The sequence below is a fragment of the Neophocaena asiaeorientalis genome, unplaced genomic scaffold (genome assembly GCF_003031525.2).
Source record: "Neophocaena asiaeorientalis asiaeorientalis breed wild unplaced genomic scaffold, Neophocaena_asiaeorientalis_V1.1 scaffold7, whole genome shotgun sequence".
Classification (NCBI taxonomy): domain Eukaryota; kingdom Metazoa; phylum Chordata; class Mammalia; order Artiodactyla; family Phocoenidae; genus Neophocaena; species Neophocaena asiaeorientalis.
Genome location: NW_020185337.1, coordinates 8749231 through 8768244, shown reverse-complemented (window position 1 = coordinate 8768244; position 19014 = coordinate 8749231). Strand labels below are relative to the sequence as shown.

General features: G+C 36.5%; 1 protein-coding gene across 6 annotated transcripts in view; it reads left to right on the top strand.

Moving 5' to 3' along the window:
- BANK1 (B cell scaffold protein with ankyrin repeats 1) overlaps nt 1-19014 on the top strand; it is a 315016-nt gene that overhangs the window by 134468 nt on the left and 161534 nt on the right. For all 6 annotated transcript variants that reach the window (XR_003001982.1, XM_024736054.1, XM_024736053.1 and 3 more), the window contains exon 7: nt 9112-9308. Coding sequence is in view for 5 of the 6 variants with exons in the window: in XM_024736054.1 (XP_024591822.1) it covers nt 9112-9308 (197 nt within the window). In the remaining variant the exon portion in view is untranslated. The remainder of the gene's footprint in view (nt 1-9111; nt 9309-19014) is intronic.

Below are 19014 nucleotides of genomic sequence, written 5' to 3'. Positions count from 1 at the left end.
GACAGTTGACACATAAAATTAACCATCACACTCCCCATCATCCTATCGTTCAGATGCCAGCAGCTCTAAACAGCTGTAATCCACCCACACACATTTGGGATCCCCAACAATCACTTTGAAAAATGCTGGTCAATAGATTTGCAAAGCAACTGTAACCCAGTGGATAGAAAAATCTCTCAGAATAGCCTATCCTGGTTTACGGACTTGAGGATTGTTGACGGTGTGGTAACAGCTGCAATTTGGGTCATGTACATAATATAAACTCTTGGTCAAGGAACAGTAGATATTGCTTACAGTGTTAAGATATGTTGAATTGTGGCGCTGTTACCACTTTCCTGTTTCCTGAGAGTGAGGTTACCATGTTTTGCTTAGTGTAGTAAACTAAATAATTGCCTCCTAAAGATATATATTCACATCCTAGTTCCTAATCTATGACTTTGTTACCTTATGTGGCAAAAGGAGCACGGCAGCCCTATTTCAGAATACTTCCTCTTCCACAAAACAAGGGTTCTGTGGTGATTATTAATGTTTAGTGATACAGCAGCTAAGTTGATAACTAATATGCTCTACTCGAAGACACATATGTCTAATTTGATTTAGCGCTATATAATCGTATTGCCAGCAGCTACCCCATCAACAGCCCCACCTGTGCTTCTCCGTGACAATGATCTGTCCCCTTCTCTAATGAATACACTTTCTCTTCTACCTTGTAACTTTGTAGCCATAAACCTGAGTGGTATCTTAAATCAACTCTTTCCTTCAGAGCTTATAAAGTCAATCATCTAGTCCGGTAAACTTTTCTTTGGAAATGTCTGGCATCTCTGTCCTTGTCCATTTTTACTGCCACCACTCTAATTCAGGCCATCAATTATTTCTCCTTCCTCCTGAAACAGCTTTCTAGGAGGTTTCCCTAACATGCTTCACCTTTCTTTCCAACCATCCTACACTTAGGTGCTTCCCAAATCATTCTCAGATTCCATTTATATTCTGTCCCTATATTACATATGCTGGTGTTCCCAAAGCTCTCTCTCCAGCCCCTTTATTGCCCAAAAAATTTTCCCAGATTTTTTCCTGCCTTAGTTCACTTTTATTATCAAAATTATTTAATATTTTTTAAAGAATAAATCAGGTTCTCAAGACTCCAAGAAGTCCTCAAAAAATGCCAAATACTCCTTACTAATGAAATCACGCATCTTTGCCAGATAAGTTGATTTACTGCTTGGTAGTATTACATTCCTTGGCGTTCCATGTGAAACCCATACAAGGACAGTGGGTAGCTTTCTACCTGTAAGGCATGGCCTGGTGGTGGTCAGCCATCTGATCCCAGCCCAGCCCAAGTTGTTTCCACACTCTTGCTGTTCCAGGTTTCCTGGATCTTTCTAAGCTCTTTCCTGGCTTCTTTCTAGGTTCTTGGTCCCTTTGCTGTTAAGAATCAGAAGAGACAAAATTGGTAATTTTCAAAAGGTATTTTTTAAATGAACACAGAGGAGCACAGTACAATCACACATGGATTTCTAGAGATTTCTTATTTTAACCAGAGGTTAGCCACAGATTGGGCTGGTTAAACGTGGATCAGCTCCACTCTTTTTATTGCCTCATCACTGTCTGGGTTCAGTAGTGGAAAGTGGACTATAAACAACCCTATTCAAATGCTGTGAGATTTAATTTTAATTAATACCAATTCCAAGAACTGCTAATTAGAAATGTACTCGCCTCTTTGCTTCCTCACATTACCTCCAGACATGGACTCCAAGCTTCCCACTCTTACATATTTTGTAATATGAGAGATAACAAATTGCATCAAAGGCCTTTAATGAACCATTATTTCCCATGTGCATTTAATTTAGAGTATCAAGATTTTAGAAATACGATAATGTTGGTAGTATTTTTGGTTGCTTGAAATCCTAAATAGGGTTAAATGTCTACTCTTTCAACAGACTGGAAGAATGACACCTCACATGGTGTATATGTGCTTCTCCTGTCACAGAGCAATCAGATTCATAAACCCAGCAATGCTCTGTCTTACAGATCCACAGAAATACTAACATTTCATCAGACTCCAAATCCTATGATGAAAGGAATGAAAATCATTACCTTTCTTCAACCTTCACAAAGATCATCCTTACTCCTTTTGTTGGTATCTGATTCGCATCAGGGAAAATTACCCTAAAACCATCTGTGGCATGGCCTCTAGCTCAGAAGAATGTCCTAAATCCTACAGTTCTGACCCCAACCTTATAATTTCATAAATGAAGAAACTGAGGTGCAGGGAAATGAAAGAACTTTCATAAGCACCATGTAGCTGAGCTGGGATTAGAATGCAGATCTCCTGACTCTTTATCTTCTCTTTTTTGTGTGCTTCATTGTTTTGTCCTATAGTGGCCACCTGGTCATCACACATTGAGTGAATAAAGATTTACTATTCCAGATAGTGATTTAAGAGAACAGTGGATTACATGGTCATGCACTTCCAGTTTGCATACTCATCTTACTTTAAAATTTTTAAAGCTAACCCAGGACATACTCCCACTGTATTATTCTGGTGAGAGCTAGGTTAATGTTTTGGAAGCTTGGTTTGATAACTTCAATCTAATTATTGGCCATTGTTTATAGGGATTATGTGGAACTGTTGGAAATGGCTCAGCCCAAACAAACATTTCTTTACTAGGTTCTAGCTCATCTATTTATTTTTATTTGCAAAAACTAGTGAAATTGGATTTTCATTGAAAAATTCCCCTGCCAGACACTTAATTCTGTTCCCCTGAAATTACCATTTGACAGACATTGGCTGAAACAACTGAAAACTGAAAATTTATTTTGTCTGGAAGAAAAGTCAAAAGCAAATTGGTCACCCCTTAGTGTGAGTTATGACTTCTTTATTCACACCTTGATAATAGAAACAGATATAAAGAATCTGCATTAATTAAATGAAAATTGCCGTGAAATGAAGCAGATGTTATACTGTAGATTAAACACATTCTAAAAAGTTTTTTTTAAATATCTTCTTAAGGAATCTATTATTTTAATCTAATAGTTAAGATTAACAAACTGTTTGCAAAACAAATGCTGTGAGTTTACGAAAATAACTAAATGGTCTTTAGGTCTCGTAGGACTTCTGCCTCTGATTAAGATGTACAACATCATAAGAGTCTGTTGTTCTTATTGTAATAGTAAGAAGCAAGCAAGATGATCTTCAAAATCACAGTTTCTTTTTTAAATACAGCAGAAAATGAATGACAAAAGAAACCTAAATGAACTAAATTCCAGAAAGGGACAAGTCCTTCACAAAAGAGAAGAAACTCATGACTTCCATCCCATCCCAGGAGGATAAGAACTCACTGTAGATGAGGAGTAAAGAGAAACCACCTGAACATTTAGCAAACATTTAATGGCTGTACTTAGGCTACTGTGATGGATGAAAATCCCAAAGAGTCCCTGTTACAGAGCGGGTCTGTATCACCCACTAACTCTCTTTTGTAGGCTGTCATAAGTGCACAGAGCTAGTATGCCAATGGCTGGACGAGGGCAGTAAGGTTGAGAGATATCCTTAAAATCCCTGAGGACCGCTAGTGGCTGCTAAAGAGTGAGAGTCGGACAGGCTTGCTGAGACAAATCGCATCAAAGCTTTTGCCATGTGGAAAGCAGCAGCAGACAGATTCTAAATACAGAGAGGCATAAAAGTGGAAAAAACACCTCCAAGCTATTGGGATAATAAGGAGTCTGCCTTAACTGAGTGTATACAGAGGCCCCCTCAAAATCTGAGCAAGATATTCTTTTTTTTTTCTTTTTAACATCTTTATTGGAGTATAATTGCTTTACAATGGTGTGTTAGTTTCTGCTTTATAACAAAGTGAATCAGCTATACGTATACATATATCCCCATATCCCCTTCCTCTTGCGTCTCCCTCCCAGGCTCCCTACCCCACCCCGCTAAGTGGTCACAAAGCACCGAGCTGATCTCCCTGTGCTATGCGGCTGCTTCCCACTAGCTATCTGTTTTACATTTGGTAGTGTATATATGTCCATGCCACTCTCTCACTTTGTCCCAGCTTACCCTTCCCCCTCCCCATATCCTCAAGTCCATTCTCTAGTAGGTCTGTGTCTTTATTCCCATCCTGAGCAAGATTTTCTGATGTGAAAAATTCTGGAGGCAGAACTGGAGAGAAAAAAAAGAGCCATCCTGTGACCCAAAGGCTGGCAGCCAGTCTGTAGAGCAACAGAGATTTCTTGAGTCTTACCAAAGCTCAGGTCCCAAGCTGTGCTGAAGAAAGTTATGATTCTGCCCTCAAAATATTTGAAGCCAGTGGTTAACTAAATCGAAGTAAAGCCTCAGAAAATGACCAAGTTCTGCTCACTTACAGATTAATTTGAATCAGCTTCCAAGTCTAGTTGTCTGACTGAAGAAAGGGTATGCCTTATTCTAGGGGTAAATATTGTTTATTTCAGTCCTTTAGTACAATGTTCAGCATGCAATATAAAATCACAAGGAGCACAAAGAAGGAATGAAAGATGACCTGTGGTCAAGAAAAGAGACAGTCATAAGAGGCAAACACAGAAATGCTCCAGATGGTGAAATAATTCGGATAGGAACATTAAGGTAACTATGATAAATATGTTACAGAATCTATTGTAAAAGTTGCACAACATGCATGAAGAGATGGAGATTTCATCAGAGCATTGGAAATTGTAATAAAAAACAAAAGGAAATTCTAGAAACATAAAATATCAGAAAATTTTTAGATATTTGATGAGCCTAATTGTAGAAAAAAGAGAAAAGAATCAGTTTACTTGAAGACAGTCAAATTATTCAAGCTGATAAAGAGAGGAAAAATCCAGAGTCTAAGTAAAGCCTTAAAAAAAGAACAAGCTCAGGGCTTCCCTGGTGGCGCAGTGGTTGGGAGTCTGTCTGCAAATGCAGGGGACGTGGGTTCGTGCCCCGGTCCGGGAAGATCCCACATGCCACTGCAATGGGAGAGGCCACAACAGTGAGAGGCCCACTTACCGCAAGAAAAAAAAAAAAAAAAAAACAAGCTCAGCTCATCTACATATTAATTTGGCTCAGTTTTGACTCAAGGTCTATGAGATAATACTACATGATCAAACATGTATAATTGAGTTCTCAGAATAAAGATGAGAGACAATGAGGCAGAAAAATATTTGAAGAAATAATGGCTGAGAATGATCCAAAATTGAGGAATGACATTAACCCACAGATTTAATAAGCTCTGCAACCCCCTAGTAGAATATATACAAAAATATTATACCTACACATACCATAGTTAAAGGTGTATGTAGGTATAATATTTTTGTATATATTCTACTAGGGGATGAAAATCAAAGATAAAGAGAAAATTTTAAAAGTGCCTGTGGTAGGGGTGGGGATGAGGATGTGTGTGTTGAAGAAAGCACATGCCATACAGAAAACAATTATAAGAATTACGTCTGACTTCTCATTAGAAATAAAGGGCAGAGGACGATGGAATACAACAGTATATACTGTTTGATTCCATTTATATGAAAGACAAGATGAAATAAAATTTATCTGTGTTGATAGAAATTACACAGTAGTTGCCTCTGAAGTGACGAATTGACTCGAATGGAGCAGGAGGGGACTTGTGGTGGTGATAGAAGTTTCCTTAGCTTGTTTTGGGTGATGGTTACATGGGTGTATACAACTGTCAAGATGCATGAAACCGATGATCAGTGTATTCTTAAATATAAATTATACTTCTGTATTTTTTTCAGAAGCCAATCGAAACATCAGTATCTTTTAGCAAAAACATTAGTGATCATGTGATCTAGAATGAAATTAAGCACTGAAGAATAGCAAGGGACAGCATGTAATACTCCCCTGGGTCACAGACACATTATTTGATCAGCACTCCTTCTCTGACACTGAGTCTATGCCCATAAGAGAGTATAGCCTCCTCCAGCAAGTTTTTATTTTATAAGATAAAGAACTTCCTCATCTTATGCTGTTACAAACATGCTTGTTCCCCACACAGAGCAATCCATTCATATCTCACATTCTCATAATCATCCAATCAAGGCTAAAATATAAAAAGTTTGATTTTATAAAAAGCAGGATACTGAAAAACCCAAACTATTTCTTAGCATAATCATACCTGCATTGATATGAATACCTTTATTCACATATAAATTTCATATGTATAGAATATAATAAGATATGCACATACTGAGTGTATTTAATTTGACATTCTGGAAAAAACAGTGCTAGAAATCACAATCTAATTAGTATTAAAATAATTAATACAGCTCCTATGAATCATTTAATTTTTTGAACTGTTAACTCTGTCATATACTAATTTAAAAAAAAATACCTTAAATTAGAAATTTTCTAGTTATTGGTCATGTTATATTAGCAAGCTGAGCATCTCCTACATAATGAAGATAAGCAGGCAAAATGACCTCATCCAAGAACATGAAAGGTACTGCTGTAGTGATGACACTGGGGCAAGTGTGAGATGGATTCATCATTTTGTAAAGGACCAGCTATTCCGGGGTCAGTCTCTCAGGATGGTAACTACTTTGGAATAACGAAAAGAATGAGTGATCATAAGGTTAGGGCAAAGGGGAGTTAGGGCAAGGATGCTTTAAACTATTTGATGCAGAAGAAGGAGAAGGAAACTAATAATTTATTGAATACCTGTTATGTTTCAGACACCTTTCTGGGCACTTTTTATATGTTGTCATTTAATTATCTCAGTAGCCCTACAAATTTGGATGAGAAAGCTGGGCTCAGATACTGAGTGGCTTGCTGAAACGTCACATAGTGAATATATGGCAAAGCCAACTAACGCTAAGCCCATGCTTTTGTAACTGTCATATTCTGTATTGCCCAAAGGATATAAAGAGATGGTAATTTAGAGGAAATTTCACCTCAACAGAAGTAATAATGTCTAATGATCAGTGTTGTCTAATCAAGAAACAGGCTGCTTTAGGAAGTAAAAAACACTCTCTCATTAGAGCTATGCAAGCAGTAACTAGAAGATCATCTTTTATAGACTCTAGGAATGCAATTCTGTTACTGGATAGGAAACTGGAAAAATGTCCTCCAAAACTCTTTCAGGTCTCTAACTTCACAAAGCATTCTAGAAGATTAATGGCTTTTCAGCTACAACTAAAAATGAAATAAAGAAATGGAAATTAAAGGAGCCAGCCTTCAAACCTGTACTCCCTTTTAGTATCAGCAGCATAATCTTAAATCAGCAGAACTTTTGTGTGCCAGAAAGCATGGTTCAGAGTATCAAAACTGTTAAGAAGTGAGCCCTGGAAAACCATGTCCACTTGGTCCTTTTTATTCTTCCTGGTGTACAAAAATAGAGAGACTTTTAATGAAGTTTATTGGAGTTGTTTCTAATATTATATTACCTTAAACTTGAAGAATTTACTGACAGGGGAAGTTGGTGAGGTTAAAAGGTGAATGTGTTCCTATAATGATTAAACACTTATTTAATGAAAATATATTTTAAGCTGCATTAACAGTGATTTCAAAGTACAACAGAATAACAATGTGTAAGAACAATGCATATGGCATTTATTGGCAGGTGATGATGTTTTTTGTATATTGTATGGTATGACAAAGAGAAAGATGACCAAGGGCATGTAAAAATCTGACATTATCATGCAAATATTTTTCTTGATTAACTTTGGTTTGGTTTAATTATAGCAGAAATTATTTTATAATTCATTTAAATGAAAATAAATAGAAAATTATATCTTAATTCCTTTTGGAGAAAATACATTATTTTTATTTTGAAAATTGGTACCTACCTTGAACAGTTTCAGCTTTTATAAGCTCATCTTCATAAAATATTAGATAATTTTTTAGTCACTGCTCACCATATAAGAAGGGACAAGTGCCTTTATCACTGAAATACTATCCTAGATTTACCTACGGCCATTTTAGTTCTAACACATTTTGAAGGATAAAATATTTCCTTACTGTAAGTTCTTAACATGTCCTGAAGGTTTTTGTTTTGTTTTGTTATGTTTCCTGTTAAAACATACAAACTAACAAACTAGATAATTTATTCAGCCCTGAAACACCCAAGTGAATTGAAAACTCCAGGTTTAAATCCCCTCTCTTTTCCTTTTTTTTTTTTCCTTGGTCTACAAAACAGCAAAGTAAATGAGGCCAGATTCACAGTTTTCCAAAACATTATGAGGTGGCTGTTTTCATTGCTTTAGAATTTTGCTGAAGACAATTGACTTTTGCTTTGATGGCTTTGTTTCTGTTGCTATAAGTCTTCACACTGCTTGCTTCTAATAATGCCATAGCTATTAAAGTAAGCTGGTGTGTAACTTCTGTAACACAATTTTTCTAGCTAGGTATGAAAGTGTAGAATAATAACAAACCATCACTTATCCTCGTGTGTGTGTGTGTGTGTGTGTGTGTGTGTGTATTTTGGCATTGTGATAGCAGTATACATTCATCGTTTTATAGTTATGCATAATTAATACATGTCTTCTAACTAATAGCTAATGTATAATTAGGAAAATCAAATTCCAGAACATTGATATGAAACCTGTAAAATCCTGATGGAAATTTCCATATTGAAGATTTTTATAAAAGTGCCTATTAGCTGTTGCAGTTACTTTTTGAAAGAAAAATTTCACATAAAAATCTAACATAACTCACACCCCCAGGAATTTCATGTTCATTTCAACTTCAAAGAGAAGCAAACTAGGCATGGCAGTAGAAAATACAAAAAGTTTTATAGATGAATTTATTTGTTATTTAGTGTTGGGTTAATGTTGCAGTACATTGAAAAAAGAGTTATTACAATGTAATGTTTTTGTTTTGTTTTACATTTAGGAGGTCCATATGCCTTTCTGAATTAAACTTACCCAACAAATAAGGGGGAGGCACTAATGCTAGTGAGAATATTAGTTTATATTTGCTTTAAGATGAGAAATAGAAAGAAGGAGAGTCTACATTGCTAAAACCACTGACAGTTTCTTATTTGCAAAATCACACTAAAAGTCTGCTCTACTTTGTGGGAATTACTTTTAGGAGTAGATTGTGTTTGACTTTTTCTTATGTGGTTCGAGATATGATAAAAAATTATCCTATTCTTATGCTTATAGATCCTTATTTCAAAGAACTTCCAACTCTTCTCCACTGTGCAGCAAAATTTGGCCTAAAGAACTTGGCTGTTCATTTGCTTCAATGTTCAGGAGCAACTTGGGCATCTAAGATAAAAAATTTGGAGGGTTCAGATCCAGCACATATTGCTGAAAGGCATGGTCACGAAGAACTCAAGAAAATCTTTGAAGACTTTTCAGTAAGTATTTTTCCATTTTATCTCTAAAACTCTTTTTTATAAAATTAATATGTATGTATGTGTGTGTGGGTGCATGCACATTGCTCTTGAAAATGATGCTACTCTACAGCTAGTTTTTAGCGTCTGTTGGCCCTGAGTCATTCATTGTCTTAAGCATTTTGCAAGATTATTCAGCTTGTTTTCATATGCCATAAACCAGCTCTGACTCCACACTCCCACCCCTAAATAGCCCCTTTGAAACTTATCTGGTCTTTCTGGCTTCTAAATAGCCTGTTCAGTATTGGAAAGGAGATGTTACCAAGGAAATGAAAACCTATTACTTTTCGTCTTTTGTTCAAAAGTCTAAGTAGGCGCTGTTAGGCACATAAAATGAGATAAATATTTACTAGGTTAAAGGAGTATATTTTGATAATTATTCAAAAAGTCTACCCAGTAAAAAGCTAACCCATGTTGTTTAACTTTGTTTCTGATATGTGATTGATTCCCTTTCTCTCTCTGTTAAGTCCCAGTTCTTTATTGTGTGTGTTGAAACTCCAAATTTCAGAACACCCTTTGAAGGATATTAGTTCTGTAAGACTGCAACCAAGGGACGATTGAAGGAGGGGATACTACCTTAGTACATAAAACACACTTTGTGTTTCCTTAATCAACCTTAGAAAAGCAATTATTTTCTGTTTGTAACAAAGGTATGCACATTTTGCTCGAGAAAGTGAATTATACTTCTGATGGCTCTTAGGAAAATATAATAGGCAGTTATTGTGTTGGTGAATATATTGTCAGAATTTGTCTTTGGATTCTCAGAAGATAATTTTATCGCCAAAGAACAGTTAATATAGAACATTGAAATGCTTCTGGTCATTTTAGCATATATTCCGATTATTAGGTTAAGTAAATGTAATATTGGACTTCAAAAACCATCAGTATTTCTGATTTCCAGAGAGTAAAATGACAACCAATCTAACTTTTTTCTCCACTTTTAAGAAATAGCAAATAGTTATCAGAAGAGCATGGGTATCATCCACCATCTGGTACTACTTGTATTTAAAATACAAGTATTTATTTCATTTACAATAAATACAGAAATTAAGTTTTGTAATAAAATTAATAAACTACTTTTTATATTCTATGTCCTTCAAATGAGGAATAAGCATAATTTTTATTCATGGAAAGGTTTTAGATAGTGATTGTCATATATCCGATGGATGCGTTCATTTTAGTTATTATCCACTGTACATAGTCATTGACCAATGCAACATGGCATCTATCTCAGGTAAGTCAATGAATCAATTCAGCCTTGTAAATTGGCCCACAATAGTCCTATTATTCCTACATCCTGGGTATGCAATTCTCTACAACCTTATTCTCAAATTTTTAACCATTGGTGGACGGAAGTTAAAATTTCCCCTAGAAGTCTTCAACATCCAGGGTTACTTTCCAAGATGATCCCTGATTTTCAAAGAGTGATGCTTCCACTTATGGTTCTCCAGTGAGGACTCAGCTTTTAACAGATGCAGCCCCATGCAAAACTGCACATACTTCATAAATAACATAGTACTAAATAATAATGACAGTAGACACAAAAGCAACTATGAGGGTAGGATTTGATGGATGTGGGAAATGATTTTTTTTCTCTGGGTATTTATACCTTTACTCCTGCAATAATAGCATTGATACCAGTAGATTGGTATCACTGTCTTTAGGTGACTATTTATTCTTTCATAGTGGTTGCATTCTAATTTTGCAGTTATACTTGATAATTATTCTATGAAATTTGTTAAATTATTTCATGTATTCTGTCTCGTTGTGAGCTGTTACATTTTGCCAGCATATCTATAGTAGACATTGACATAGGTAGGACAGATCAATTATTTTGCAGATGTTCTGCTGTCACTAAGGAAGTGACTATGGAAGTGTGTCAGATAAACACATGTTGAGACTTTATACTATAAATTATAGTAGCTATGTCTTTTTAAAATTATATCTAAACTTAATAGAGAAAAATGTGCGATCTATTTGCATTGCTGAAATACTTTATTGTTTGTTTCATAACATTTACATAGCTTTAATGTTATAACCACATTCTGATAAATCTCAGATTTGTCACATATGCATTCAAATTTTCCATGAATTATTTTTCAGAATTGTTGAAAAGAATAGATATTCTTTCAGTTTGCAGTTTATAATCCACCAATTGACCATACTCTGTACTGAAGAAATATATATTTTTTTAAATTTAAACATACCCCGCAACTGATTTACTGATTTCTTCAATTCTTCCTAATCCTCCATCAGTGAAACAGTGTTCATTTTAGAATCTCACAGGGAGTTACAACACAGTGAGTTTGGTCATTGCTGAATAAAATGGGTAGGTAGAAGGAAAAAGTCGCTCATGACTTTTTAAAATAAAGATAAAAAGAGAATCATTAGCAAGCATTCATAAACGAACAAGTGCCATCCATCTCTTAGTGTTAGCTAGATGAATAAGGAGGAAGAAGGAGGAGCCTCAAATCACATTCTTGATGTTTCTTCGTGGCGTTTTTTACTTTGAAAGGTTAATAATTTATGTACAATCTATGAATAGAGACTTTTGATTATGAATGGGTAGCTTTCATGTTTTGATAGTTATCAAATTAACAACTACACTTGTTTCATGTTTTCAGTACTATTATAGATAATAATACGATGCATTTCTATAACCCATAAAGTCTTTCAAATAAACTACTCAGTTTTCAGTTTCTGACAATGCCTTCTAGAAGAATTAATATGAAAGGCGGATGGACAAAAAGCCACAGGATTGGTGTTTAATTCCACAGTTGAGTGTGAACCACAGTTTGCTTCATAGAATTCTTGAGGAAATCTCAGACTATTTCAAATAACAAGTAGCAATACTGACAACTCATTCAGTCCTCTAAAAACTTACCTTTTAAGTCAGAAATACCTGAGAATTTGAAACTAAAGTGGAACTTGGCCACAGATTACAAGATACTTTGTGATTTAAGATAAAGTGTACAGCCAAAATTAGAATGTGCTTTAAGCAAAATAATACGTGATATTTCTTTGTGTTATCTTGAGTATGTCACCCCATTTACCTCCATCAGTTTTAAACACTTCAGAAAATGATTAGATCACATGTAAGTAGACAGGGAAATACATCCTCCTCTGTGGGCCGGCTCTGGAATTGGAGAACCAACAGGTGATTACTAGGAACCACTTAATTAACCACTAATTACTAGTATCCACTTAATATCTTTTCTCTTCCACCACAGTGTTCACTTGTATAGTTTGGTGTGTATATTAGTAAGATCTTAATCATACATAATCTTCATGAAAATTTCAGAAATAGTCACTTTGTCTCGCTGACTTTTCAGGAGGACTCCTCACTGGGAATGTTTCTGTTGCTCACGTCTGTGATGGGATTCTTGTGACAGCCTGCTCTCATTGACTTAGCCTGACACTGCTGTTTGTCCCTGTGGACCGTGGGCTAGCGTGTGTGTGCGCCCACGCACACCAGAGGGAGACAGAGAGCACGAGATTGATTCTGTCGCCCTCTAGTGTCTGCCTGATAGACAGTGACCCTGATCTTTTTCAAACGGTCAAGGGTTTGGAATGACAGTACAGAAGAGGTAGATGTTGAAGCACCTGGAATATCCCTAATATAGAGCAAAGGCTGACTGATTGGTGTAGGAACCCATTACTCGGAAGTTAGGCTTTATGCTTCGGGCAGTGAACATTCACCTTTCTTAGCCCATTATTTCTCTCAGTCTTGGCTTTGCTCATTTGGTGCTTTCTCTAGAGCAGCGGTCCCCCACCTTTTTGGCCCCAGGGACTGGTTTCGAAGGCAGTTTTTCCATGGACGGGGTGCGGGGGAGGGAGGAGGGACGGCGGAAGGTTCAGGCAGTAATGTGAGCGATGGGGTGCGGCAGACGAAGCTTCACTGGCTCTCCTGCGCCGCTCGCCTCCTGCTGTGCGGCCCGGCTCCTAACAGGCCTGGACTGGTATCGGTCCACAGCCCGGGGGTTGGGGAGCCCTGCTCTAGTGGATTATTCCATTTAATTTAGTAAATATTAGTATATGCTAATTCCCTCTAAATGGCAGCGTACCCTGCTTTGCTTATGTCGTTTTTCTTTCTGGTAAGTCTAGAAGCTAATGATGAGTAATGGGCTCCCCTCCCCTCCCACCATCAGGTGCCCACGAGGTGCTCAGCATGTGTTTACTCATTGATGGGACAGAAGGCAAGTGTCAAATTTAAGGACTTGTTTGATCTCACTTACCCAGTAATATCCTTAACCGGATCCCATGTTTTAAAAAATATATATTGCTCATATTCTTTCTATATTCAGGATATTTTTTAAGTTTAGGTTTAGTATCTTCATAGACAAATAACACAACTGCTCTCTTCAGCATTTATTTTTAATATGCCAGCCTACAATGAAGTTTAGAATTCCAGCCTTTGTTCAATACTGATGTTCTGTTAGAACTGAAGAAACTGGAACAAGTCACATAACTGCACTTGAGGGCATGCATTACAAATTCATGCCTCAGTTATGCTTTTGGAGCTACTTAGCAGTCTCTTTCTAAAATCCCATTAAATACACCATAGCGGTGCATTACAGAAGTTTATTCTTCCCCAAGTCCTCAAACTCAGTTTTGATGCTCTAACTCTGCAGCTGTAAACATCCTGTTAAAACTCCCTCAACTCCTTCCTCTTATCTGTCAAATTTTTATTTTTCCTCTAGTCATGAGGTCTTGGGATTCAGCCACGTTGGATTTGAATCCTGACTTGATCAAATACCACATTTGCATCCTTGAGCAACCTCTTTGTTTTCTCTCAGCTTCAGTTTCTTTATTTGCAAATAGGAAAAGTAATTCCTTACAGGATGTTTTTAGGACTTGATGACATAATATGAAAACATTAAAAGTATAGTAGATCCATAATAAATGATATTGCATTCACCTTATTTTCCTTTGATTTATTGTTATTCATATCAACTTGAGACCTCACCATCAATCATATTCCTCTCTTTCTCCTGCATCATTAATCTCTCCCATTATACTGACTCTTCCCTGAACAAGCATGTTCAAATACACACACATGCACACACACACGCTCCCAACAACCCTGCCTTCTCTTTGATCTCTTTTTCAGTACCAGAACTAACTGAAAGAATGACTTTTCGTTTCACTCATTTCTTTCCTCCTAACAATCCAAGCTTCGCATTCAGCCCACTACTGAAGCTGCTCTGTCAAAGACCATTAATAAGCTACCGTAGATCAGACCCATTGGATTCCTCTCAGATGTTCTTTGGCTCAAGCTTTGGCACTGGATTCCCTGACCCTGTCCTCTTCCTAAATCTCCACTCACCCTTTGTGACTTCCTTCTCTTACCCCATCAGTTAAGGTTCTTTCTACATAGTCTTCTCTGGTGATTGACAGCTAAATCATTGTCTTTAACCTGGACCTTCCTCCTGACTTAAAGTTCCAGTTTTAGTTGCAAGCTGAATGTGTGCACGTGGATATGTTACAGGCCTCTAGAGCTCAACAGACCGAAATGATCTTTTTCTTTTCTCCTGGCTAATGGCATAATTATCTGCAATATTTACTTGGCCAAAATTTGAAAGTCATTTTCAACTCCTGATTAGATAGCCACAAATGCATATACTATTTCCCATTTTTCAGGTGAGGAAACAGATTTATAAAGTACCTTGCCCAAAGTCACCCTGCTAAAAATATGTCTGGCTTAACCCCGAATCCATTCTCATAGCCTCCCTCTCCCTCATACAACCCTGATCCACACCATCCATTCAGTTACCATATCTTAGCAGTTGTACTTACACATCATCTATCACATCTGTTCCCTCTTTTTCCTTCTCTCTGTGGCTCCCTTGGTTTGTACCTTCATTATCTCTCTTCTGGTCGACTGCGCTAAAAAGCCCCCTGGGAGGTCTTTCCTTCCCAGTCTTTTTGGCCTCAAACCATCCCATATCAGGCTGCATACTGAGGACCCACCACAGCATAGCCCAGCTTACTATTTTAGCCTCATCCTTAATTGTACAACTCAGCTGCCAAAGTCCATTTGTCCTTCCTTCATTTCATTATTTCAAGCTATTCCCTTTACCAAGAAGTCCCTTCCTCCTTAATAAAATATCCTGAGCTCTTAACCATGCCCAAATCTCAGCTCAAACTCCACCTATTCCAGGAGACTTTCATAGAAAGAGGCTGTAGGTGTGTACTTCCACTGTCTAACTTTAATCTCCTTCACAAATTTTAGCCTAATCTAGGAACATTATGTGCTAGATTCTGAGAGCCACGTGTCTTGAGATAGGTGGCTCTGGAGCCACCTGAGTCTAAATACTGACTCTGCTACTTTCCAGCCATGCGCCCTGAGTAAATCACTTAATCTCTCCTTGCTTCAGTTTCCTCATCTCTAAAATGGAGATGAACACCTTTTTTGGCACCATTGTTATGATAAATAAATAAAAATACGTGTAAAACATGTACAAGAATACCTGACAAGTAATAAGCACTCTAAAAGTTATATGGAATTATGTATTGTTCTCCTGTTATTCTGTTTCTGAGGACCCATTCTTTTGTGGGACTTTTTATAGTTTAAAGTATTAATAAGTACTGGTGAACGGTTATTTATTTTTATTTACTTGTTTGTTTTGCACGTCTGTCTCTCCAATAGATTATGAATTCCATGAGGGCAAGGACAGTTTTATCTCTTTTACCGCAGTTTCCCTATATCTAACACAATTTTTGGCCAACACTATGAGTTCACTACATAAGTGTTGAATGAATCAGTTAATCAATCAGTGTTGACTACATTAACTTTCCAGTTCCTGGAGGCAAGTGTCATGCTCTGTTTATTCCATATTCCCCACAGCATCTAATATAGTGTCTTCCAGGTTGTAGGTAATAAATGTTTATTGAATAATAACAATAGTAAAGGCTCTAACCCTAAGGAGAATTTTTGTGTTTTGTTTGTTTGTTTTTTTGTTTTGCTGTACGTGGGCTTCTTACTGTTGTGGCCTCTCCCGTTGCGGAGCACAGGCTCCGGACGCGCAGGCTCAGCGGCCATGGTTCCTGGGCCCAGCCGCTCCGCGGCATGCAGGATCCTCCCGGACCGGGGCATGAACCCGTGTCCCCTGCATCGGCAGGTGGACTCCCAACCACTGTGCCACCAGGGAAGCCCCCTAGGGAGAATAGGGAGAATTTTTTTAAGTGTTATTTGGATAAATTTATCCAAGATGAGAAATAAATATTTTCTTGTTCTTTAAGACAAGTGACTATGGGGAAAAAAATTCGGATAGAAGAAAAATAACCCCCCCCCCAAAAAATTATTGTAGCTTCCAGGAACTTACCATTAGTGAAAGAGACATTTACAGCTGTTCATTATCACAGTACAAGTGGTTTTGATCTTGGCAAATATTCCAGTGTTTTAGTGTTAAAACCCACACTTAATCTTCTTGAATCTCTCTTCAAATCCTACACAAACAACTTTTGTCCTTTAAGAACTAGATTCAGGCCAATGCAATACATTAAAACATTATCCACCACATTTATCATTTATCTAAACATCTAGAGGTATTTTGTGATTTTATTTCTATATTGTTCTTACTAAAATTTATTTTCTTAGGAATAGAATATCTAGATATTCCAGTTTTCTAATTTGTAAAATATCTGTCCTAGCAACAGTAGGCATTTACCTGGCAAGGACCACTGGATAAATTATGTGATTGTTATTTTATTGTAAATGAGAAGAGAGGGAAAGAGATCATATGCTTCTCTTGTGAATATGAGAGAAGTAAGCAGTTTCATTTTATATTTGTTATTGTCAGTTTAGTAAGGTATGTAGTTAATGAACAATTACTAAGCATGAGGATACTGTTCATTGCATTTGTTGACCAGTAGCATAATTATTGTGAATGACTTTAATGAATGCTTTTTGAATATGGAATTATAAATACCATTGGTTTGGGGGAAGTCTTAAAGAACATTCACATGAGAATACACAACTATGAAAATACATAAGATCAGAATGGAGGTCGTTTTGACTTTTCTTGATTGTGAACATTTGCCATGAAATTACGAATTGGCTGTTCATGTTAAGTGTACTGATTTAAGATGCATGATATTAGTGGCCTTGTTCCTATAACATAACCTGAAATGTGTCTTAAGTTCATTCAGTGCAAGCTCATTCTTTTTGTTCCGTATAGATCTGACTCAAGAAAGGAAGGGAAAGAAGAGAAAACAAGCTAGCCTTTATTGAGTACTTCTGTGTCAAGCATTATGCTTGGTGCTTCCACATTAGATCAGTATACTAATCTGTGTGAATTAGACATTTTTACTCCCATTTTACAGATCAGGAAATTAAGCTAAGACTGTTGATTGGGGATGTGCACTAATCTGGCAGAGCTGTATTTCTCATCTAAGCCCAACTAAGTTCCACTTAATGATTTTTTAAACTACTGCTAACTAAGTTCCATTTAATGATTTTTTAAACTACTGCTTATCTCTTTCTTCCTTAAAATCAAATACTACCAATGTATTATCTTTTATTTTTCATCTTTAGTATTTATATTCTGGTTAATACACAAGTAGACTGATGACTCTGTTGAACTTTATATGAAAAAAGAAAAATGATGGTAAGCATTGGAGCCTAGGAACCAAAGAGCAGAGAAAGCTGTCCCTATGGGACAGGGATTAAATTCAATTGGGAAATTATTTAAATTGTGGTTTTAAACGTTTTTGTTTAACTAGTTTGATTTTTAAAAGTGACTTTTTTAAACAAATATTAAGACTTTTTCCTTCAAAGCAATTATGTAAGAAGTAAATTGATACTTATCCTGTATTACAGTGTATTGTATTTAAGTGAAAACAATGTCTAATGGAGCAGCGTGTAGGCATTTCTGGTTGGAGTTAGAAGACTTGTCTGGAAAGAAGCAATTATGGGATTTGTAGGGAAACACACAAATTCAACTCCCGATTATAATTACGTTTTCATTTAACAGGAAAAGGATATTGCTTTGTAAAAGGAAAAATTGTGCAGTAATCTCACTCCCTAAATCATGAATGCTTAAGGCTGAAGCCCCTTGGTGGCAGGGTGCTCAATGAGCAAAGTACCTCAGGCAAAAGAAAGTCTCACTGGTGCTGAAATTGCTCGTGACAAATAAAGTGATAGCTAGTGTCCCAGAACATGATGAAATAGATGAACATAAAAATGTCCAAAACATCTTCATAAATATTAAAAGACCCTGAAATGGCAGGATGGTAATTGGAACAGTTGAAATCACATGGAATTTTTCCTAAGAAGATAAATCATGAACAGAATTTTAAATAAGGAGCATTTAATGGAGAAACATGAAGGATGCATCTGGGTGAAAGGAATGGAATGTACAATTGTGGGGAGAAGGCAGAGCACATGTAACCTCTGAGTTCTTGGACCAGAAAACAGTCATTTTATGTGATTTTTTTCATGGAATACATATTCTCCTTTGCCTTGTGTACAATAATGACCTAGGTAGGACCATAGATCTATTTTTTAAAAAAAACTTTAACATTTAATATGGGATTTTAATAAAATATATAGTAAGGAATCCTGTTTTTAGAGCCTAAAAGAGCTTATACACACATTCATGGTAGGTATTTAAAAATCCAGACAATAGGTTTTCTGTTTTTTGGGTTTTTTTTTTTTACTAAAAATAAA